Source organism: Diabrotica undecimpunctata, chromosome 2, assembly GCF_040954645.1.
Source record: "Diabrotica undecimpunctata isolate CICGRU chromosome 2, icDiaUnde3, whole genome shotgun sequence".
Classification (NCBI taxonomy): domain Eukaryota; kingdom Metazoa; phylum Arthropoda; class Insecta; order Coleoptera; family Chrysomelidae; genus Diabrotica; species Diabrotica undecimpunctata.
In genome coordinates this window covers 49049834-49076484 of record NC_092804.1, presented here as the reverse complement: position 1 = coordinate 49076484, position 26651 = coordinate 49049834, and the positions used below count along the sequence as shown (strand labels likewise).

At 32.7% G+C, this 26651-nt stretch overlaps 2 protein-coding genes across 4 annotated transcripts in view; one reads left to right on the top strand and one right to left on the bottom strand.

Moving 5' to 3' along the window:
- The window catches only part of LOC140434511 (peroxisomal acyl-coenzyme A oxidase 3-like), a 129498-nt gene that overhangs the window by 72825 nt on the left and 30022 nt on the right, over positions 1-26651 (bottom strand). Inside the window, exon 1 of one of the 3 annotated variants that reach the window (XM_072522836.1) lies at positions 7617-7707. The exons of the other annotated variants lie outside the window; for them this stretch is intronic. The gene's annotated coding sequence lies outside the window, so the exon portion shown is untranslated. Of the gene's footprint in view, positions 1-7616; positions 7708-26651 lie in introns of those variants that run through there. 3 annotated transcript variants of the gene reach the window in all.
- LOC140433669 (uncharacterized) lies at positions 25696-26127 on the top strand. Its single transcript, XM_072521649.1, has one exon. The coding sequence runs from the start codon at positions 25696-25698 to the stop codon at positions 26125-26127; it is 432 nt and encodes a 143-aa protein (XP_072377750.1).

Here is a 26651-nt window from a genome sequence, read left to right as displayed (position 1 = left end):
CTGTATAGTAAAATCCATTATTCGCGTTTGGCATGACTAAAATATATTAACGAATATTCGTAGAACATTTATCAAAGATTATTATCAACATTATAAATACCTTGATGAGTAATTACGGAAGAGATAACAAAGATGCTAAATACGGGTATTTTTGGATAAAATTATGTGGTTATGGAAAAATCATGTATATTATGGATATGGGTAGTAATAAAAAAAAACTAACGACACCAGGCGGAAATAAAATTATACCAAATAATTATATAAAAAAGTAATAAATAAAATTTAACTTTCTGAAACTTTTTTAAGTGAGTATTTGTGAGAATTATCAGATAAATTATAATGTAGAACTATTTAACCGTACGATATTTTTCCTAGAAGATATTAAAAAAAATACATTTAACGGATAAACAACTTTGGAACAAGGTTGAAATAATTTCTGGAGTATCTAAATTTTGCCAGTAACCGCTTTATTTTTAGTTTCTTTAAATTTTGCATATGTAAGAGGTTATTTTAACAAAACAAAAAATGTTTAATAGAGAACAAGAGTCTTCTTTTTTAAGTGAAGAAAACGAATATGATGTAGGTACTGTTAGCTACTACTGAGGAATCCCACATCAGCACTTACGAAATTTCACGTCAAATTAGCTTTTTGCCAATGGTCTCAACAGCAACGTGCATAGCGATCGATTTTTTTTTTCGATTATGTGCTTTTTGGAGATAAGCCTACATTTCACAAAAATGGAACAGTGAATCGGCATATTTTTAATTTCTATAGGTACATCTAGCATCCCTACTTTATTAACAGTCATAGCCAAACTAGGTGGTCTATAAATGTTTGGGGAGGTATTGTTGGGGACTATATGATTGGCAAACATTTTTTTGACGGCTGTGTTACTGGGGCTATCTATATTAGATTTTCTGAATGTTCATTTGCCATTACTACTGAAAATGTTCCACTTAATATTCGACAAAAATGTGGATTTTACACTACTGTGCTTCAGTTCATTCATCACATTGCTTTTATTCGCAATCATCTAAATAATAACTTTCCTGCGATGTGGATGGGCACAGGAGGACCACCGTGATCATTGCAATTGTCAAAAATTGATTTTTTCATGTGGCGCTATATAAAAAAAGAGAAGCTTTTAATAATATTGACGTTTATATTTTGTATTATTTATTTATTGAATAAAAATAATTTTGTTATATTATTCCACAAGCCTAAGTTATTTCTACTTACAAAAATTGAAGGTACCTATTCCCAAAATTTGAGGAAAACTAAAACTATATTGGAAAGTCATGTCAATGCAATGCTTCATAAAATGAAAGAATATTATGAATGAAATATTTTGAAAAAAATAAAATATAGGGTTGTACATTTAAAAATATGAGAAAATGGTAATTTTTGTACTAAGTACATATTGTTTACCTTGTTATGTAAAATTAATAATTATTCATATATCCCTTCTTTATATACAGGATGTTTATTTCATTGTGATATCGAAATAAAAATGGTCATAACTCGTTAAATACCCTGTATAGTAGTGTGCAACTTAATATTGTGAACATTTCCCTTCTTCTTGATGTGCCTATCCGTAACAAATGTTAACAATTATCATTGCATCTTTATCTTGTCGGCAGCAGAGCGGAAAAGCTGCACAGATGTTGTGGTGAACCAGGTTCTGAGGTTCTTTAACCAAGATGTTCTTCTTCTTCCTGGACCTGGCTTTCCAGATATTTTTCGTTGCAGGATGATTTGTAGGAGGGCATATCCGGATGCATTTCGCATAATGGGCAAGAGGGGCAATTTGTCGGTGGTAGTCAATTTGTTACTACAAATAATTGTAATTCTATTCATTCATTGTCTCCCCTTTTTCTACTGACAAAACAGTTTTTTTTTCGTCCGAGAAAACCGTTTTGATCCGAGAACCTTTACGTTTCTTTTATTTGTAGTTTGTAGTGTTATATGGTTTTGTATTTATAATGGTGGACCTAGTTTTCATCAACCGTTATGACACAGCGCAAAAAGTACTTTCAATTGTGGCGGAAATGCATCAAAAAGTACCCAGAAATTCTCAAGCTCTCAGTTTTTGTTCTGGTGTGGATAATCTCCACACCTAACTTGCCCAGTAGTAGTCCATTACGAATTATGCAATTAAAATGTTGCACACATGATCATTTCCTATGCCCAATATCCCATATAAAGTGTCTCATCTTAAACGATATATCCAGGACAGCAGTAGTTACTGCGAAATCCAATGATTTTGTATGGAACTCGGCTGATTTTCAAACTAGCGTACTTTATCACTCATATCAATTAACTTTATACTACTGTTAAAAAAATACGAGGGTATTAAATTTTGAGTAACCTCATTTTATAGAATAATAGGAAAATAAAGTTTCTCTGAATTCGGGACAAATATGTGTTAAACCACGCTGCTATTGAACTCTCTTCGCATAATAGGGCAAAAAACACATAAAAGAAAAGTGAAATATATTATATATACATATATATTAAACAATAATTACAGCTACAACATGACCAAAAACTTTAAGAATGAAAATTTATCACAATGAAAATAACAATAATACGCTAAGTTGAGGCCTGTACTTTGAAAGCGACGAGCGGCATGTAGTACAGAGCTCAAACCTTAGGAGAGTAAAATGGACCACCAGAAGATTTTCCTCTTCTCAGGTTCAATGAACCGGCCAACCTCTAGACTTTCATAATCATCATTATGGTGTTACAGCCCTTAAAAGGCCTCGATCTTCTCAAGCTTTCTGCATCATTCTGATCTGTCCCTTGCTTGGATTTTCCAGTTGGCAACGGCATGGAACTTTAAAACGTGGAAAACTATGAATAGCATAAGAACGGCGGAAGCTCCAATAAAATCAAACGTAGCACAATGAGAGAAAATAGACCAAGATGATGTAAACTGTGACTGTAGAGAAATAAAAAATATGGGATATTTTCTGAATACAGAAACTGTTCCAATCGGTGTACTCTAGAAAACTTGTGGCTCGCCAACAAAGATGGAATCGACGTAGCCCGATACTGGGCCGAAATTATATAAATGACATGTGCGGAAACGATAAAGTAAAGTGTACTTAGAAAAGCAAGTATTGAAGAATATCATCAGAACGAAGCAATGGGAAGATGCGAACTAATTGAGACTACAGTTAAAACATGACAGTTACAAAGTACACAAGCAAATTAAAGAAGTCACAATTGTATGTCACGAATGTACTTTAATAAAGTACATTCATTTAGCAAATTCCCATCAGTAAATATGAGCACGTGTTGATATTTGCCGTCTCATTCGTCAACAGGCTATTAAATATAATTTATTACCTTAAGCCAGACAGATTCTCATGTTACAGATCCAAACTTGCCAGAATTTTAAATTCAAATTGTATCGTGTTGATTTTTAAGTTAATATATTGTGTTATATTTATGTTATTAGTTATTGTTACGTTATTTACTGGTCGTGTTATTTTTTAGAGTTTAGTTTAATTGTGATATAATGATTAAATTTCAAGAAATTCTTACACTAACAGTTTCAAAAGTAAATATTTTTAAAAATCATATGATACACATCAGTACGACCCTGTTTGGCTGTCACGTGCTTCTATTGACAATTGGGAATTTTTAAAATGAATAGGGTTTAGCGCTCTTTGTATATTATAATTTAGAACAATTAATATTGGCATCTAATTTACATAACTCATAAATGTTAAGGTAGTTATAATTCAAAAATAGTAAATTGTCATTAAGAGAAAAAACGACAATAAGAAATATAATTAAACTACTTTTTATTTCAAAAATTTTCTCAGCTACATTTTAAATAATTACCTGCTGTTTTATAAGCCTGCATTACTTAAGGAAGATATAAAAGTACTCTAATGAGGAAGAGAAGATACCGAAGTATATAACTATTATAATGAATTGGTTTTTTGAGTAGAATTTAACAAGGATGTATTTTATCACCTTTACTATTTACTTTATAACTGAAAATTATATTTAAAACTGTAATTAATCTCTTACCAACGTTTTAATGCGAAAAGCAATCAACATCTAGCCAAACAATGTCATGAAATTGAAGAACTCGAAAATAGGTACCACAAGTTTAACATGTATAAAAAAAGTAAAAGAAATGGTTAGTATCTTCAATAAAAGACAAGCTGTATTGTTAAAATGAACATGGTAAAGTAATATTATGTTTGGTAAGATAGTTTCGAAACAAATTCAGATTTCTGCTTTAATCTGAACCTTCTATAAATGCAAGGTATAACAGACGTTGATAAAGATGTTAATAGAGACATGGGGAATCTAAAATTTGCATTCCACGACATGTCTATCAACTAAGCAGAAATCCGTAACGAATTTGTTTCTTGTACTCATACCGAGTAGATCCGAATAAAATGAAAAAGACAGCAAAGATTTGAATTTCACGTTCAAAGCGTCTATGTATCTGTTGATACGTATTTCGACTTAATAAGTCTCATCAGAACAGTTATTCATAGCCATTCTTAACGTGAAAAATAATCTTCTCTGTCTTTTAGGAAGCAACAATAAAATGGCTTCGTTATGGACGCAATAGCGACATCTGATAGAAAAATCGGTAAGATAGTTTCGAAACAAATTCAGATTTCTGCTTTAATCTGAACCTTCTATAAATGCAAGGTATAACAGACGTTGAAAAAGATGTTAATAGAGACATGGGGAATCTAAAATTTGCATTCCACGACATGTCTATCAACTAAGCAGAAATCCATAACGAATTTGTTTCTTGTACTCATACAGAGTAGATCCGAATAAAATGAAAAAGACAGCAAAGATTTGATTTCATGTTCAAAGCGTCTATGTATCTGTTGATACGTATTTCGACTTAATAAGTCTCATCAGAACAGTTATTCATAGCCGTTCTTAACGTGAAAAATAATCTTCTCTGTCTTTTAGGAAGCAACAATAAAATGGCTTCGTTATGGACGCAATAGCGACATCTGATAGAAAAATCGGTAAGATAGTTTCGAAACAAATTCAGATTTCTGCTTTAATCTGAACCTTCTATAAATGCAAGGTATAACAGACGTTGATAAAGATGTTAATAGAGACATGGGGAATCTAAAATTTGCATTCCACGACATGTCTATCAACTAAGCAGAAATCCATAACGAATTTGTTTCTTGTACTCATACAGAGTAGATCCGAATAAAATGAAAAAGACAGCAAAGATTTGATTTCACGTTCAAAGCGTCTATGTATCTGTTGATACGTATTTCGACTTAATAAGTCTCATCAGAACAGTTATTCATAGCCGTTCCTAACGTGAAAAATAATCTCTGTCTTTTAGGAAGCAACAATAAAATGGCTTCGTTATGGACGCAATATCGAAACTATCTTACCGATTTTTCTATCAGATGTCGCTATTGCGTCCATAACGAAGCCATTTTATTGTTGCTTCCTAAAAGACAGAGAAGATTATTTTTCACGTTAAGAACGGCTATGAGTAACTGTTCTGATGAGACTTATTAAGTCGAAATACGTATCAACAGATACATAGACGCTTTGAACGTGAAATCAAATCTTTGCTGTCTTTTTCATTTCATTTCATAATATTATGTTATGTGAGTGTAAGTACGGTCCTGTAATATCTCGAAAATTCTACCTGGTGTTCTATTAATGGTTTATTCGCGGTATCTTCCTGGAATTTCGGTTGAAAGTGCTGACTCGACTATCAGTGTGATAGTCGCGCAAAATGTAGAAGTTTTTCACGTGACTTAGTTTTTCAAGTGAGTTAAATCAAAATATTGAAGAGGATAACTAAAAATCAAGTGATAGATCTTACAAGAAGAAGGAAGAAAGAAATCAAGAAAGAAGGGCAAAAAAGAGTAAAAAAAAATGTGTTTACAAAGTCCAAAAAATAAAGAAAGATAAAGCAGTTGGGCCAGATGATATACCTGGGAAGTGTGGACAACATTAGGAGAGACAGAAACAAGTTGGCTAATCATCATCATTCTCTTTGCCTTTATCTTTATTCCCTAATTACATTTCTCCATAAGTTTTTATATTGGGTCATCAATATTAATAGCCTTTACCGACATGTTCTGCCTAAGCGTCTCCTCCCAGGTCTTTTTTGTCTTCCCCTCCTACTACTTCCAGAAACCCGCAGATCAGCAATTTTTCGTATTGAGTGATTAAGGTCTCAACGTTGAACATGGCCAAACCATCTTAACCTATGCTCTCTCATTTTGGCAACAATTGTTGCCATCCCTACACATCTCCTAATATACTCATTGTTAATTTCATCTTTTTTTGGTCACTCCACTCATCCATCTAAGCATTCTCATTTCCAGGTTTATTTAATAGAATTATGGAAGTGGGACAAATGACAGACGTGTGGAGAAGCAGTATATTAGTATCTGTTTACAAAAACAAGGGAGGTTATAAAACAATGTACACACTATAGGGCCATTAAACTTCTTCGTCACACCATGAAAATTTGAGAAAAAGCAATTGATAGACAGATACGTGATGAGATCAAAATATCCAATAATCAGTTTGGTTTTATGCAAGGCAGATCAACAACAGTTGGAATTTTAATTATAAGGCAGTTGATGGAAAAATACAGAAATCAAGAAACAAACGCTCACATGGTATTAATTGATCTTGAGAAACCATATGATAGTTCCTCGAGAGATTCTATGGTGGGCACTCAATAAGAAATAAGTCCCCGGTGAATATGTAAAGATTGCGATAAACAACGTATGAGGGACTAACAACAAGTGTTAGGACAGGTGTTTCGACTGATTGTCGGTAAATTAGAACTATTTTCATTAATAAAACCTCTTTCCATGATAAGAAAAAAAAGCTTCCTAAAATCGGTATTAAAGAGGTCTTAATAGTAGACTAAAGGTAGACTTCGAGGTAATTGCACAAAAATTAGTACAATATTAGCCGAACAACGTACAGCATAGTCACTGACAGCGATGATGGTTGTGAACAAGTGACGTTAAGCAATTTGATCTGTGTTCGTTGTCACGCGAAAAATAAAAAATACATTCTTTAAAAATAACGAAAAATATTGTTTTTGTTTTATTATTAACGGAACTACCGTTTTGGGAGAAAATTATATTTTTAGTTAAGAGTTAATCAAAGTGGCAGAAAAGTTTTAAAAAATCGCATATATTTTAGAAATAAGAGGGAAGCTGAAACTTAGATAAATGGACAGAATTTTTATTATTACCATTATTTTTCTTTGTTTTTAACACTGCTTTATTATGAGTTCTTTTAAACTATGGTATACAGCCAACCACTGGGAATTTCCCTTTTAAATTTTATATAGAAAATAATATTCCAAGACAAACATATTTAAATAAGACAATGTCTTATGCTGGTGTACAAATTCAAACGATTAAAGAGCGGTAAATGTTAAAATAAATTAATATTCAGTAATTAATATGACAGCATCAAAAGATAAAGGCATGTAAAAATATCAAAGATCTATAATAGAAAGATCATATTAAAAAAAAAAAAGAAATCAAAGCAAATCTGTTTTTGTATAAAAATATAACTTACATCAAAATAAAGCAACGTAACACTATTGTCTACTTACTTTATTCAGAAATAACTCGAACAATGGCTTTATGCCCTGCACTATGACGTGTACGTGTTTATATTTTCATATTTGTCAAACTTCCTACTTATTTTTCAATCAATTATAATTGTTTTTACGAGCGTTTTTCAATGTATACTTCATACAAAAAATTACGATTTGTTTGTGACCAAAGCAGGGTCTGACTAAGGGTAAAGAAAAATATTTTATAGGAAGAAATTTACCACATATTTTATATTCCAAATAAATAATGCATTGAAGAAAACGATTTTCTACAGGAAGCAGTTCATACCATAAGTATTAGGAATATTTTTTTCTCATTGGTCATTTAGATCACTTGGTTGATGGGTTTAAAAAGACACCAAAGCATCCCTGCCATGGGGCGAAATGACGAATGCATCGTCAACATATCGTAGCCAACATGTGGGTTTGAGCATTGATTTGGATAGTGCTCGGGTCTCGAAGTCTTTCATAAAGATATTGTCAATTACTGGAGATAGTGGGGAGCCCACTGGGGCAATTTATTTGTCTTCTCTACATTGTCTCCATTTGTTTTCTTCCAAAATCAACTCTGCAGACAAACAAATGGTGCCCCAATGGGCTCCCCACTATCTCCAGTAATTGCCTATATCTTTATGGAAGACTTCGAGACCCGAGCACTATCCACATCAATGCTTAAACCCACATGTTGGCTACGATATGTTGACGATGCAATAGTCATTTCGCCCCATGGCAGGGATGCTTTGGTGTCTTTTGAAACCCATCTGAACGCTATACATCCCAGTATCCAGTTCACGATCGAGGTGAAAACTGATTCATCCCTACCGTTTCTCAACGTTATCATAAAGAAAAACCAATCCCATGGTCTTCATGACTATGTTTATGGAAAACCCACTCATACCAATCGTTACTTGCATGCCAACTCTCATCATCCACCTTCACAAATTAATTAAATCATTAATACCCTTGTCTCCAGATCAATACGCCTTTACGATGATGCAAGTAGACCCGCTGAGGTCTCTAGTTTAAAACAAGCCCTCATCCGATACGGTAACCGCGAAAATCACTACAATAGGAGCATCCACAGACATCAATATCTCACTCAATCTCAACCAAAGACTCAGACCTTTATCATATGAAAGCTTTCCTTTCTCGCATCAAAGGTGTCACTGACAAAATCTACAAAATACTTAACGGAGTTTATAGAATTCCTTGTGCAGACTGCCCCCGATCCTATATTCGCCAAAAATGCCGATTCAATTTCAGTTCTAGGTCAACACTATCTTCTTACAGGTCACAAAATTGATTTTGAAAACTCCAGAACCATAGCCCCCATCTGCTTCTATAAAACAAGAAATATCGTCCGCTTCATCCGCCAATCAAAATCCTACTGTCAGAAATGTTCGCGACAATCTCCACGCCTACCTCCACCCAAACCTCTTCACCATCGACGGTATAAGTGAGCCGTCCTCTGTTCCCAGTAGCAGTAATATATTGGTTAGTGATCATTGTAGTAGTGTCTGGCGGCTTTCGAGTCTGAGACTTCGGATTGAAATGCGTCGAGCTTGCGACATTCTCTCTGATGTCTTCTTCAGGGCTATGGATACGAAAATATGTGCTGCGGCGGCGACATCTGTGAAGATCATTTTTTTTTATTATTTATTTAATTAACAATGCCCCTGATCGTAAAACTAACCTGCATTTTAAATTTAACCTAATCTGCTACTTTACTGTCCTAAGTATTCACAATGGTTCACCTTGGAATCTAATAATTATTGTTCACCTCACTGTTGTGGCTCGAAGTTCACTGCCCGAATGTAAACTGATATTTATATATTTATCACTATCACACAGGTTCAAAAGGTTTGGTGCGTTTGAGCCTGTGAACTAGGTCTTGATTATCTAAAAGTTTTAACACTCCCCTGTTTGTATGTGTAGCCTCGGTTTTCATGACCCTTGGCAATCATCTTTACTTCTTCTTTAATTGTTGTTCCCATGTAGGTCTTTGTTACGGATATGCCACGGAGCGTTGTCTGTTTCTTAGTATTCGGTTTTGGACTCTTTGAAGGCAAGCATAGTTACTCTCACTAGTACAGCCCCATAACTGTAAACCATAGGACCTTACTGGCGTGAGTAATAGATTTATTTTCACAGGTGCTCGACGTTTTAATGCGTTCATGTTCGCTTTTTACTATTTTCATCGAGATTTTTAAACAGTAAGTGAATATTTTTCTGCATTTATATCAGTGATATACCATATTCTAATATAGTATAGTATTTTGATAGAAATATTCCTGATTTTCTAGTAATAACCCTAGTGGGACAATAATGTCACAGTGGTGTTTTTAAGCTGGATATAACCTATTGGTTTTTTTGCCAATTTAGCCAATAACCTTTCAGACATTGAAAGTGAGCCGGACCCTTTTGAGACTGATGACACTATGAGACAGAGACATCTTCTGTTTCGGATGATCAAGAAGACGAAGAAGTCAACAAGGAAAATGAAAAACTTTCTGGAAATGAAGCTGAAGATCTCGTAGATGATCAAGTGCCGGAGCCGATAACAAGTCAGGATCGGGGCACCAACGAGGAAAATATAATATGCCGACAGCTGACAGCTTTCCAGATTCCTCCAATAAACATCCGTGAGGTAGATAACGAGGTAAAAATATCTTTGAAACCAATAGATATTAAAAAAATGTTTTCTCCCAGTTTGTTTATTTTTATACATCTGCCAATGTCAAAATTAAGAAAAAAATCGTATGCAAACCAGTTTGCGTAACTTAATTACATACAAAAATCATGAATGTGTTGCTTGTGTGAGTTCATTTCAAATAGGTAATCATCATCATCATCATCTTGGTGCTACAGCCCTTAGAGGGCCTCGACCTTCTCAAGCTTTCTACGCCATTCTATTCTGTCCCTCGCTTGCATTTTCCAGTTGCCAACTCCGATCTTCTCGGAATCTTGTGTTACCCCGTCCATCCACCTCAGCTTTGGTCTACCCCGTCTTCTCATTCCCACGGGTTGCGCTGTTAGAATCTTTTTTATCATGTTTGACTCAGGGGCCCGGGCTACATGTCCTGCCCACTGCAGGCGGTTTCGCTTAATTATAGTGGTAATATCTTTACCACCAAACGTATGCTTGTAGATATTCTGCAGTTCAAAGTTATATCTACGCCTCCATATTCCGTTATCACAGACCGCTCCGAATATCTTGCGTAGCACCTTTCTTTCAAAAATGGATAGAGCGGATTCATCTGTTTTCGTTAGCGTCCATGCCTCTGATCCATATGTGAGAACGGGGACTATCAGTGTTCTATACAGCCTTATACGAGTTTTTTGAGACAGACGTTTGTTAGCTAAGTACTTTGATAGACCATGATAACACCTGTTTGCAATTATTATTCGCCTTTTTATTTCCTCAGATGTGTTATTAATGGGGTTAACCGATGTCCCTAGATATATGAACTCTTTGACTGCTTCGAAGTTTTGGTCATTGATGATTAAATTTGTGTCAAAATTTCCAGCTCTTGTGTTTGTGTTAGTCGCCATGAATTTGGTTTTATTTTAATTTATCTGTAACCCCATTTGTTCTGCTGCTGCTACTAGCTCGGTTAGGATTTCCGCAGTTCTCGCCCTAGTTCTTGTTATAATGTCCACGTCGTCTGCATATGCTAGAATTTGGACTGATCTATTAAATATTGTTCCCCTGCTATCTAAATTAGCGTCTCGTACAACTTTTTCTAAGGCGACATTAAAAAGCTGACACGTCAGCGCATCTCCCTGCCTTAACCCCCTATGTATTTGAAATATGAGTGACGAGTCGTTTTGAATTTTTACTGCTGATAGCATCTTCGCCATTGTCACTTTTATCAAACATATGAGTTTTTTTGGAATTCCTAACTCATTCATAGCGTTGTAAAGACTTGGTCTTAAGACACTGTCATATGCCGCTTTAAAATCGACAAAAATATGATATATATCTATGTTAAACTTTTACGCTTTTTCGAGGATATGTCGTAGTGTAAAGATCTGGTTAATGGTTGAACGTCCACGCCTGAATCCTGCCTGATATTTTCCTAGAAACATTTCAGTATAAGGCTTTAATCTATCGTGCAAAATAAATCAAATAGGTAAAAGAAATAAAATTAGACTTACTCACAATCCATTTAATTTTACTACCAAAACGACCGGTTTCGCTTTCTACACTTTGCAAAGCATCTTCAGGTCAAACGGTACAAAGTAAATTAAACGATGCCGGTACAAGAATTTTTAGATAATGATTCGTGATACCGTGATTTGTACCGTTTGACCCGAAGATGCTTTGCAAAGTGTAGAAAGCGAAACCGGTCGTTTTGGTCGTAAAATTAAATTGATTGTGAGTAAATCTAATTTTATTTCTTTTACCTATTTTACATACAAAAAGTTTAGAAATTACGATTTCAACTCCGTTTATTTAAGTAACAAAAGTGGGGCTGAAAGAGTTAAGTTAGATATCGCATCTCGCTCCTACGTCGCTCGAACTTCAAATGTGCTCGTTATGATATTCCAAATGTTGGATCACTTGTAAGTAAATATCTATTATATTATTTTTTAAATAAATAAATTTATAGACAGTTCTTTACTGTGTAATTTTTATTTTTGCTTTTTACTATTTTTTTTAATTTGCAATAAATTTATATATTCTTGTATGAAAAGGCATCAACTATTGTTTTGCAAGTCGCTCAAAATCCTAGAACCGACCCTGAACATGAAAGCTATTAAACAATCAGCATCAGCTTGACCGGAAGTCAACGACGAAATATATGTAAGATTTGTTACAAAAAAAAGTGAGGTACACGGTCGTCAGTAAGCTATGAACAAAAGTAAAAAGGTAAATACATTTTGCAAACGCTATGAAAAGAAATATTTTCTATGCATGTATTATTTTATTGAATTAAATAGATTTTAAATTACTTTTTTATTAGTTGTTCTACATGAATTCATTTTTCTGTTGTGTATAAATAGGCCTATACTTTAGTAAACATTATCTCACAGTAATAAATGCATGTTTTTGTTTAATATGGACCACATTCGTCGTACTCCATAAATGGTATAATTACTTATTACTAAATAAGCATCAACGGCTCGGTGCATTTCAGAATAAATGTTAGTCTCCTAGACACAGCCTATTATTGAAAAACTTTTATTGTTCCCATTGAACTGAAGTACTGAAGTAGCTTGTTTAATCAACATCAGTGATGGTAATTCACATTTAATTAAAGTGGCAGGTAACCTGTTAAAATTTTGAGAAATAGAATAGACGTTTATTTCTCATTATCTATTAAAAAACCTGAATATGATAACTTAAAATCTTTTAATACATGTAAACGATCTTTTTAATCAAGGCACGTTAATTTAAACAAAAATCCACCTACACATAATCGCGTCAGTTTCGTTGTAGGTCATAGATATAAAATTTTTATCTTTATTATGTTGGTTCCAAAACTCCAGATGTTCGCGTTGTTATGCAATTTGTTATCGTACGTTATCCGAATAACTACTAAGTCGTATAATTGGTCTAATTACTCTACTATATTATTCAGCATCGTTCAATAGGAGGGAATCTGCTCCTCTGACCTATGGAGATCAATTAGCGAGACATTCCGATCATTTGTGTAATTTATTCCATTCATTACATAAACCGTTTAGATTACGATGTGTGAAGGTTATAGTATTAGCTAAAGAGCCGACGCATAGTTCTTAACACTCTTCATTCAAATTATGGTTCGATAGGACTAATAAATTTGTGTAAATCGCTATACTATTATTTAATGAGTAATTTATTTTTTGAGAATCACCGTATTTACGTCTTATTTATAGATCTTATATATAGATTTTATATATAGATATATAGATTTGTAGATCTTTATATATATATATATATATATATATATATATATATATATATATATATATATATATATATAATATATATATATATATATATATATATAATATATATATATATATATATATATATATATATATATATATTATATATATATATATATATATATATAATATATATATATATAATATATATATATATATATATATATATATTATATATATATATATATATATATATATATATATATATATATATATATATATATATATATATATATATATATTGTTATGATATGTAAAATCGAGAAAAATATTGGTTTGTTTAAAATATTTCAAAATTCAATAACATTAAAATAATTCAGATAAGTAGGATAATATCCAACAAACATTTCGAAGAAGGAGAGTTATTAATTTCTTGAATTACCTGTACTAAACAAAATGTAAGCTTTGCATAAATTATTTCTTTGTTATACTTGAGTGACCCGCATAATTTTAAGTGAAAACAAAAAGACAATTGAACGGGGTTTTCCAAAATACATTAATGCAGTGATTAGAGACAAATAGAAGAGATTTTAGAAAGAGGTTTTTGTTAGTTTTTAAGAATTATAGAAAATATTATTTGTAAATAAGTTTTAGGAAATTTTATAATTATAGGTAAAAATTTGTTTGTTATCGAAATGAAAAAATGGGGGAATTGTGACGAGTTTTGATTGGCGGAGATTGAAAAAGGTGGGATAAGTATGTAGGAAAAAGTTTAGCGAGATGGAGGAGAGAGAAAAGATCAGTTGGTTTCCAAGTCTGGGAGAGGAACGGTGATTGTTCTCTGGCGGTTCCTGAAATGTAGCAAGCAGTAGTGGAATGTTAGTGAGTTTTTGTGGAGTTAGTGTATCTGACAGAGCTGAAGCAGCAAAATATTGTAAGTCATATTTCTCTACTTATATTCCAAGAGTCACTGTTCAGGCCAACGAGAGATTCAGTTTATCGAGAGGAGAAAGGCTATCATAATTTGAATGATTTGTGCTTTTGAAGGAGATCATTAAGGACGATATACTTGCAACAATCTGTGTAAGATTGCTGTTTACATAGGGAGCGGTTGAGAGGAGATAATATAGTCTACAAGGAACAAGGATTTGGACCACTCATCATCAGAGAGAGAGATATTTTTGTTTCTGCAGTTTTTTTTCTTTTATTGATAACACAATTTTTACACGTAATTTAGAAAGGATATAAATATTTTTATTAGGAGAGTTAGAATAGTTTGGGATTTTGAGTTTTCAATTAATATTGTTTGTACCATAAATTTTGATTGTTCACGTACGGAGAACAAAATTTTGAGAATCCTTATATGAGATTTGTTTATTGAAAACTTTTGAGTGTGAATTATTTCATTATTTTTATTTCAATATATAGTGTTAGATCATATGTGTTTTTTATTATTCCGGTATTCTCTGGACCTTACCTTTCACATGTAATAGCATAGATATTGAAGCACGAATTTAACCCTGAGATAAAAGAATTAAAAATTGTGATAGAGTCATAATCATATCATTTAAATAATTTTAATTAATCAAAAAAATTAATTAGCTAATTATTGCTTGGCGCACCAAGACTTTAAATATCACAATAATATATATATATATATATATATATATATATATATATATATATATATATATATATATATATATATTATATATATATATATATATATATATATATATATATATAGATTTATAGATAGTATTATTTATACGAGGCCCTTCCCATATCTGTTGGCTCACCTATGGAATTTGCAGTTAAAGTCGATTACCATAAACAAATTATACTTTGTATGTTTTTATAAGTTCCCATATTAATTAATATGGCATTTTTATTAATATCTATTAAAAAATGATTCTTATGATTTTTTATTTATTTTCTACAATAAAAAAATCAAATCAAAACAAGAATATTGTCAGTTAATGTCAAATGTATTTTGTAGTATTGTAAAGCTTTTTGCCGTTTATGGATTGTACAATGGGTCGAGGTAAAGTTATCGATGAGAAAATGTGTTCAATCATTATTAGATTTGTTAATTCTGGAAAATCCAATTCGGAAATCGCGAATATGTTGGAATTGTCAGACTATAGTGTAAGAAATATACTCAGAAGATACAAAACTACAGGTTCGGTCGTCACAAAACCTAAAAATGTACGAAAAAGTAAAATAACCGAAGCAGATCGGAGGGAATTAAGACGCATTATAGTGAAAAATCGATGAGCAAATTATATGGAGTTAAGCGTTTTATGGAGTGACGTTATTGCAAGACACGTTTTTAGATCAACATTTTACCGAGAGACCCGCAAAGTAGGATTTGGTACTTACAAAGTAAGTTTTATAGTTGAAAAAATTAGTACGAATTGTTTTTAATAAATTTCCTTTTATTTTAGGCTAATGAAACGCCACTTTTAACATTACAACAACAAAAGAAAAATAGACTAAGATGGTCAAAAGAGCATAAAGATTGGACTCAGTCGTAATGGGATTCAATATAATGGAGTGATAAGTCCAGATGGAGACAGTAGGAGTCGCGTCATCCGTAGGAAAAATGAAGCTTTCCATCCCGACTATCTGAAGAGAAAAGTCAAATTTCCTGCATCTGTCATGATCTAGGGTAGCATGTCGTCTAAAGGTGTCAGAAAGTTACATTTTATAGATGGGATTGTAAACACGGACAAATATTTGAATATTTTAGAAGAATCTCTTTTACCGATTATCTTCTTCTTCTTCTCATTGCGCCGTCTCCTTTCGAAGGTTGGCGATCCAAATGGCAATTGTAGTTTTGGAAACTGCTGCGCGAAAGATCTCTGCGGATGAGCGGTCGAACCATCTCCTCAGGTCTTTCAGCCACGAGTTCTAGCGTCTTCCTACTGATCTTTTGCCCTGTACTTTTCCTTCCAGTATAACTTGAAGTAATTCATATCTTTCGCCTCTCAGCACATGACCCAAGTATTGCATTTTCCTCTCTTTGATTACTCTTAGTAATTCTTTTTGTTTACACATGCGACGAAGTACCTCAACATTAGTAACTCTTTGTACCCATGGAATCCTCAACATTCGTCTGTATATATACATCTCAAAGGCATCTATTCTTTTTTCTATTTCAGAGTCCATTGTCCAACTTTCACAGCCATACAGTAAGACAGAAAAAACGTAACATCTGATCATTCGGATTCTAAGCTGTAGACTAAGGTCTGATCTTGTAAAAAATGTTTAAATGCTCATGAATGTTTTCCTTGCGTGTTCTATTCTTGATAGGATTTCTTTTTTTGGATTACACTGACTATTGATATTTATTCCCAAATATTTTATGGAATTTACCTGTTCTATTATTTGACCCTTGGCATACACCTGTACGTTTATTGGTGTCTTTGAAAATACTAAAGGTTTAGTTTTGGAAACGTTTAGATGTAAACCGAACATTTCGCTGTGGTGAACTCCCGCATTTATTATGTTTTGTAGTTCTTGTGCCTTGCTTGCTATTAAGACGGTATCATCAGCATATCTGATGTTGTCTATGCTGATCCCGTTAATCTTAATTCCGCCTTGGACCTCGTCTAATGCTTCTCTGAATATAGACTCCGAATACAAATTAAAGAGTAGCGGTGATAAGACGCAACCCTGTCTCACTCCTCGTCGGATTTGTATGTCTTCAGATGTTGTGTGCTCTATTTCAATTGTTGCCGTTTGGTGCCAGTATAGTTCTGAGATAATTCGCAAGTCTTGTTCGTCAACTCCAGTTGTTCTCAGAATTTCGATCATCTTTTGATGGTTAACGCAGTCAAATGCTTTTCGATAGTCAATAAAACATGCATAGACATCTACATTCATGTCTCTGCATCGTTGCGTTAACACATTTAAAGCAAAAAGAGCCTCTCGTGTTCCCAATCCGTTTCGAAATCCGAATTGAGTGTCACTCATCTGGATTATTGAACATCGTATAACATCAGCCGAAGATTTTGTCTTCCAACAGGACAGCGTAGATTGTCATACCTCAAAAAAGAGTTTAAAATATATTGAAGACCATGGCACGCCACTTCTGGAATGGGTTTCTAACAATCCCGACTTGTCCCCGATAGAGACTTTGTGGCGCGAAATGAACAAAGCTTTGAGAAAACATCCTGCTAGGTCCGTCAACGAATTGAAGGAAAAATTGCAGGAAATATGGGATTCTTTACATTAGAATGTCTGAACTTGGTAAAAACTATGCCTCGAAGAATTGTGGATGTTATTAAAAATAAAAGGGATGTAACTTCACATTTTTTTTTCGTTAATATTACATATTCCATGTGTTTTTTTTTTAATTTATTATTATTCTGTTTAATCAATAGTTTTCATTACGTTATAAAATATTTTATATAATATATATATATATATATATATATATATATATATATATATTTTATAAAATAATTAGTAAATTCAAAAATGTTGTTCGATGCATTAAAACTTCTAAAATTAACGCTGCGCTTTTATTTTTGTTCTCTAAAATTTAATTTTCTTATCAATCTAACGTTGGGCCAACTGATATGGGAAGGGGCTCGTATACCTTAATTTCTCTATATAAAATCTACCGATTGCGTGGTGTAGTGTGTTATGCAACACGACTAATAGTTCCTGCCGTTCCAGGACGCTTTTTAAAAACGATTTATTTCAATTAAAATTACTAATTTCATATTGCGAGAATTAAATTATTTATTTGACTTTCTTAGACAAAGATTAATATCAGACTGACTAAAAAATATAAAAAGGTTATTATTACAATTTGGAAAAATATGCAACGCCAGTAGCTAGACACAGGTCGATCAAGAGTTCAAAGATAATGTTGCGGAAATGGTGTCACGAGCGTAGTTGCGACAGTATATATTACTCATGTCAAAATGCCTTTAGATCCAATTGTTATGGAAACCTACGCAATGTTGTTTGACTAAAGTTGAGAACAACGCGAAATTAAAGGAATTCTTGGTTAAAGCCTATAAGCTGTATAAAATATGTATTGACTCTTTAAGCAAACCTGCCTGATAACCACAAGTCTATAGTCGATCCAGAATAGATCATATGCATATAGGAGGCGCTGGCGTCGGGGTTAGGTATTAAAACATAACCGTATTTTATTTTGCCATTTATTTACATTGTTTGGTACTCGTTTCCTAATTGTTTTGCAATGTTGTGAGTGATTTAAGTTTTAATAAGTTATTTGGGACATTTTAATTGTTCGACACTTTTACTAAAACTTTACAGTATGCCTTACAATTATTTTTGTGTGCCACAATGCAGTTCAGTTTCCAATAAAACTGACAATGTTAAGTTTCATAAAATCCCCTTGAATAAAGCTTTACAAAAGCGATGGTTGATTGCTATCAGGTCTGAAAAAAGTATCAGCAAGCACTTTTCAGATGAGAATTATATCGTTACAAGTTTGGGTAAGTTTTGTTTTTCTAGGACAATGGAGGATCCTTGAAAAAGATGCAGTACCTTAATTAAATTTACCAAAAAGAAAGTTAAAGACTCCAGTGAAGGACTCTGGGAGAAGTGATAGATATAGAAAAAGACTTTGTGCAGCAGTATTGCCACCAAACAAACAAAAAGGTCAAACAGAAACCGAATTACTACAAACAATTAAGAATGATACACAAAAGTGTGGTTCAACAGAGACACATGCTAATGAAAATAAATCAAAGAGTTCAAAAACATGTATTACAACTCAAACCGTGATAACATGGAATAGAAGTCATTTAGTGTCTTATGAATTTTTGTCAGAAGGACAGTTGAAACATTTTATTGGTGTTTCAAGAAAATTATTTACATTTTTTTTTGAAGAGTTTGAGACAGAAAATAAAAAACTATGGCTAAAAATCCGTAAAAATTAATTGAAATGTATGTGTGAATCTGAGGAATAGTATGAGGTTATGATTTAATACCAAACCTCGACGTAAGCGCCCCTTACGAATATTATTTTAACTGACTTATGGCATGTGATCTATTCAGACAATCAAACCACTCATAACTAACGAAGTCTCATTCTTTGACGACTTTATGTACAAGGCAATATCCTCGTACACATACTTTAATCAAGGCTCTTAGCGATACTCGTAGTGGAGTTTACGTCGATCGAAGTTTCTTGATTGATTGATTCTAACAACTTATCTGCTTACGTCTTATGAGTACTTACGTTTTTACATTCAAAAGATTTACACATTTATTTTTATTTCACTGTCCCTTTGTATATTTCCTTTCGAAAGTTACTGATGTCCATTGTTATAATATAACCCCGCTTTTTCTGTTCTTTGAAACAAACACAGTTTGTTACCTTCGAGATATGTTCTCTTTGTTTCATTCCTTTTTTTTATTCTTCAGATGACACTCGTTCAACTTTTCTTCTTATGTAGCTACCATTTTCTGTTACACTTTAATTTACTTAACTATTCCCTACTTAACTTCTTCTTTTTAATACTTACTTAACTTTTTCTTATTTACTTATTCCATAATTAATTTCTACCTAACTATATACTTAATTATTTACAATAATTACTTGGAAACGTCATGTAAGGTTTACATGGTTTGGTAGGATCGGCATGTAAGGTGCCAAAGGCATGTTCTTTTCAATGTTAAATAGTTAAGGTTGAATAAGAATCCACATCTTCACTGGAGTCAGCATACGTTTATTCTTTGTATTTGTATTTGTAAAACGAATGTAAAGTAGTGTTACGATAAATATGACTCATGTTTGGCCTGTAAACATTTTGTTATTCTAACTTGTGTTTTCTAGTATATTCTCCTACCCGCTAGAAACCTGTCAGGCGTTCCCTTCCGTTCGAGACAGTTCAGGGGTCAGCACAGGTCAACATTCCTCCGCTTCGAAGGGATCCCAGAACAACGGTTAATAAATATATATAGAGGAATTCTCATTGTGTGGGTTAGTCTGAATAATAATATCGAGTCGAGTTTTGAAATGTAACGCGCGTATTGTCGGGAATATAAATTGTAATAAATGTTAATTGTTGTAGTAAATAAATTATATAATTATAGTGTGAAATAAATTAGTGTAATACTGTACAAATAAAGACTTCAATAAACTAAGTGTTGGAACATTTTTATAATAAATAAAGTTAATAAATTAGATTAATAAACTCAGTTTAGTAGACTATTCAAATCACCCTATGGCTTACTCAGCATAATCTTAATTTGGATAATCAGTACATTTTACATTTAGGAATAGAAACAATAGGTTGATATTTGTATAACACAAAATTTTGACCTAATTTAAGCATAAGTATTAAATAGTATGCAAAATATATATAAAAACAAAGGAGATGTTCAACAATGTACAAACTACATAGCTGATGGAGGTATATATATAAGAATAAATAAACCAACGCTCGTTGTGGTATTCGTTGACCTTTGGAAAGCATATGATACGGTACCTCGGGAAGTTCTGTGATGGACATTAAATAAGAAAGAGGTTACTGCTGAGTATGTGAAGATTATGAGAGATATTTCTGGTGGAGTAACCAGTAGTATTAGAGCAGGTGTTGTAGAGACTGATAAATTTCATATGAACACAGGATGGCATCAGAACTCAAAGCTGAGTCCTTATTTGTTCTCGTTAGTGTTACATCAGATAAAACTTAAATTTCGAAGTGACCTTCCTTGCTGTTTAATGCTGATATGTCGTTGGTAGTACTGAAAGGAAATTAAAATAAAGGCTGTACAGTGGAGGCTGTAAAAGCGCTCGAAGAAAAAGGTTTAAGTTTAGTAAGATAAAAACAAAATACCTAGAATTCTCGTTCAAGAATGAAGTTATTACTACAAATAATATGTTCTTGTTGAAACTATTGTGTTAAGTATCTAGGCAGTCCGTAGCGTTAGAGCGGGATTAAAAATGGAAGAATTCCGTTGTTATATTATATTGTAATAGAAATAAAACTCAAGAGCAACTTCTATAAAACTGCCATAGGACCAACTATGATGTACGGTATTAAATATTGAGAAGCTGAAATGAAAAGGTAACAACTAATGCATGTTGCAGAAATAAGAGTGCTTAGATATATGAAATAGTGAAAAAAAATGATAGAATTAAGAATGAATTTTATGGGAGAATATAGATGTGGCATAATTGATGCGAAAATGACAAACCTTAGGTTCAGATGGTTAGGGCATGGTCACGCGGAAATACTCGCTGAAAAACAAACGTTTCTGGAAAGAGTAGGAGAGGAAAGAGTAGAAGACCAAAGAAGACTTGGTGCAATAGTCTTATGGCGGTTTTCCACTAAACGGACAGTTGAGTTTATGTTTTGTTTATGTTTTCTAAAACTTAAAAAAAAAACAGATCAAACTGAAACAACCCCAAAACTCTTGTTTCCATAGCGGACTACATTTTGTTCGAGTTTTGTTTTCGGTCTTTTTCCACTGGTTATCACGGGGAAGTCAAAGTACACTTTTTTCTTCAATAACCAACTAACATGTTTAGGAAAGAAGAATTTTTTTATTCTTAGTTGTGTCTCGTCGATCATGTAGCCCTTGGAAAAGGGCTTATTTCTGTCATGCATAAAACTCATTGCATTATAACCAAACCTCGGGAATGTAACATGTTGTCCAGTGCCAGATTTTTAAATTTTTTAATTCTTTCTTTCACGTTGATATTGTAAAATTATGTTTTTAATTTTGTGCAAAATAATTATGTGTCAAACAATTAGGCAATTTCTTTGTAGGGTATTGTAGGGTTTGTCCATTTTTTTTGGGTACCACAAATTTCTATTTTCCCGGAAGGCATCTATTAAGGTACATATTTCTTCAATAGTTCACTGAAAAACTTTATCAAATTGTACCACTTTCAGGCATGATCTATTAAGTTTCACTATAACGTGTGACGTGTGAGTGATGTGGATATATCCCTCGAACCAATACCATAATTAATTTGGTACAAAATTCGTATTCAGACTAGTAAGGCAATAACAAACACAACATGACTGTTTTAAAAAAAACAGACTCGAGTTTCAAAACATGTCGAAACCCTTTGATGTTACCGCTTCCGAGTTGGACCGGAAAAACAAGCAAAACATGCCAGTCTTCAAAAATTTTGCGGAAAGTTGCAGTTTTGTTTTATTCGATACGAGTTTGTGTTTTGTTTTTGTTTTATCCGCCTAGTGAAAAACCAACATTAGACACGCCTGAAGGGTTTATGACCCCCTTCTAGATCATTCGTATAGAAAAATATGGAGACTTGTAATTAGAGAAGCCAAGCTCGCATGGGGTCAAGGCAAAGGTAATAATGACAACTAACGATATAATTTCAAACATTTTACTAAAAGTACATATTATTGAAACTGAGAACCTGACACTACGAGTATTATATATACCATAATTATTATTAGGTTATTTCAATTTAAACGTTTTAGTTCCGCCTCCCGTATTATAGACTTCAAAATGAAGTCTAAAAATAACCAATTCGATAATTCAGATGAATATGGGAAGTGGTTGAATATCAATCCGTAATTTCAGGTTTTACACACCACTGACATAATTTTAGATAAAGTGCACTAAATTTAGTTTATTATGAACATTTGTAATGTAATAAAAAAATAATATCATATTCATGTCCATTATTTTCTATAATTAAGTTATTATAGTTATATTGAGCAATTTAAAACTATTGATATTTTTAATTTTAGGGTGTAAAGTATAGAAAACATAACAAATTATAGTTTATTAAATTTAAAATGACAGTGACACTGTATTCTGACAAATTGCATGAATGTATTTTTTATTTCAGATAAATTGAGGTTATAGTAGAAATATATTTTGACATTTTAAAAAAAATCGATCCTTGAGTTTTGTGCGGTCTATCTGTCCATCCAGTATTAGTGCAGCCAAAACTGTAACATTCACAGAAATATTGAAAAAGTTATGTATGGGAAAAATATGAAACTAGAAGTTTTTACTTGCGATTTCGAGAAAGAAAATACAAATTTACTCGAAAACTGTGATAGCTAGCATAAACTTTGGTAAAAGTTAATATTGTCGCTCTTTTATTTTTATGTTACGTGAGATTTGTTTACATTTGAGATATTAAAAAGAATTTGAGCTCCAAAGAGAGGGCAGTCGAAAATTATCATCAATTGAGTTGTCTATTATTGAGTGAATTAAAGTTGATTCACACCAACAGTCACGGGATCATCAGACAGATCACAGTCAAATACACTACAGTCAAGATTGCTTTTGTGTTTTTTAATGATGTAATTCCCGTAGTCACGTTCACGATACAGTCAAGATCACTGTCCGTCCGATCAAAATTGACTTGATTTTGACTGGACCTGACTGCCGGGGTGGTGTGAATAAGATACAGTTAGTCAGTATAATTATACCATATATATTATACCACATTTTCGTTATTTGCTTCATCGCTTTCGTTTAGATTTTCAATGGAGGACGAAAAATTAATTGAGTGCGTTTGTAAATAAAGACTACTACTCTACGATTTATCGCATCCGTTGTACTCTGATTCTAAGCGAAAATTAAAAACAGCAAGAAAATACTAAAATAATATAACTATTAATATGTTTATTAATATTTATTGATATGAAAGAAGGCAATAAAAAATAATTCCAAGTAAAAGAATCGTTTTACATTACAAATGAAAAATGTGTTACATTACAGGTTCACGTTCTTTAGAAAACTCGAACGGAACAGCATACTCTTCTATTGCGATTCCAATGTGGAAAACATTCAACTCTAAACGTATACGAGGACATAAAACTGTTGAAAGTGCTAATGCAGTTATGATGAAACACCTTTTGAAAGAAGAGAAGAATGAAAAAGAAGACATTGACTTTTTCTTTGACAAAATGAAGGCTATAGTGAAAAAAATTTTTGCAGGAAATAAACTTTTCGGTATACAAAGAGTTTTTGGTGTAATCAGCGAACTGGAAGAGTTTAATTTGAATAAATTTAACTTGAATCATCATTTTTATACAATAGAAAATTTTGAATCATGCACATAATTTTATTTTTTTACCTCAAATTTACAGCAAGCTTTTTGGCTGGAGTTACTGCTCTTTTTTAGGGAGTGTCCATCTTCGTTATATTGTCTTTAATCAGACACAGCAAATTAAGGAAATCGCATTGCGACATGCCAAAGTATGTACCTACTTTTCGAGACTCCAGGTACATATTATGTGTACCACTATGTTTGCATACGAGTCTAAAATAATTTTTTGCCGTTAAATTATAATTTAAAAATGCTCCAGTCAGTTGTCTATGGTATCGTTTGCGTCACGTACACGTGTAGCCTCGTAAAATATTTTAGTTAACCTCAAATTTGCAAGTTTTAGATGTGTTGGTTGGTGCAGTCGGCATAAATATATTGTTTTTTGATAAAAATAATAGTTAAATTGAATTATATCATTTCACAAACTGTTTGTTTTTGTGTCTTTTTATAGTAAGTATATTTAGATTGTTATTTATTTATAGAAAAATAAACATTTGACTGTTTATAAAGTCTATGGTACTAATAAGTACCAATAGTCTTATAGTGCGGTATGTAAGTGTACCATTAGTCTTATTTATGTCATTTTTAGATATGGATAAGAAAAGACCAAGTAGCGATGAGATGTATAAACCTTCTGATGATGAATTGGAATCAAACGAGGACTGCCAAGATAACTTTCACAAAACTTCTGATGAATAATCAGAATCAGAGAGCCAGTTAGAAGTTCGAGATACACAGGAAACTTTAGAAATAACTGCCACACCTAGTAGTTCTTTTGTGTTGTGGTCAACACCAAATAAAAGTTTTGCTCCGAAAAAATAAATTTCAAGTCAACGTAGTTGTACACTGGATGCTGGCATACAATCTAACTTGTCGCCATATCAATATTTCAAAAAGTTGCTTCTACGTTCTTTGTATACGTATATTGCTCAATGTACTAATGAAAGGATTGAAATATATAAGTAGCAGTCAAGAAGAAACGCTCGCCTGAAAGAAACTGACTTAGGAGAAATTCAAATAGTTCTTGGTTGCATGCTAGTTATGTGCTACAACCGTGTACCAAAAATCAGTAAATATTGGTCAACACATCCTTCACTTGGAAACGTCTCGATTCAAAAGGCAATATCCCGTGACAGATTCAAAGTTATATCTTCAAAAATGTATTTTGCATCACCAAGAAAACCAACAGAAGCTTTAAAAACGTATTACATTGATGACGTTGTACAATGCTTGAAAGGTATCTTTCAAAAATATCGACAAGACAACAGTTTTCAAAGTATCGACGAGTCCATGACGAAATTCAAAGATCGATCGTCACTCAAGCAGTATATGCCGCTAAAACCAGTAAAAAGGGGAATCAAAATGTGGCTTAGGTCAGATTCGTTTACTAGAGATACCTACGACTTCAACATTTACACAAGTCGTGACACTGAATATGTAGAAGTAACTCTTGGGGAACGTGTAGTGAACAAACTTATTTCCACAGCAAAAGAAAGAGATATAACCTTTTGCTTTGATCGCTTTTTTACTTCGGTTTGTCTGTTGGAAAATCTACAGTACGCAGCAATAGGTATCTGTAACCAGAATTGAAAAAACTTACCAAAAATAAAAGATAAATTGCGATGAGGTGAATGCTTATTTCAGTGCAATGAAAATGGACTAATGTTTGTGAAATGGCAAGACACCAAGGAAGTCTTGATGCTGAGTAAATGGCCATAATGACAATGTTTCATCTATCAATAAAACCATGAGAGATGGCTCGAAAGTAAATGTGCCTTGCCCAGAAATGATAGCGTGCTACAGGAAAATTATGGGTGGGGTTGATCTAACGAACTAAACGGTAGGATTGTACGATTTAGATCGTAAATCAAACAAATGGTGGAAAAAAGTATTCCATCGTTTACTTATGATGTCAGTTGTAAACTCATAGATTATTTGTAATGAAAAAAATAAGAAAAAATTTCCTCTGATACAATTGCTGGTACCTCTGGCAGAAGAAATGATTGCTGAAGGACAAAAAATTTCTGCTATACGACGTTTATCTAAGAAGGGAAGAATATCTATAAAAAGAAAACGTTTCGAGAGTGTGTCATTAGATCTTCCAATTGAAGGAA

Coding starts and splice junctions, on each gene's coding strand:
- LOC140433669 (XM_072521649.1), top strand. CDS start 25,696: ATGTATTTTGCATCACCAAGAAAACCAACAGAAGCTTTAAAAACGTAT.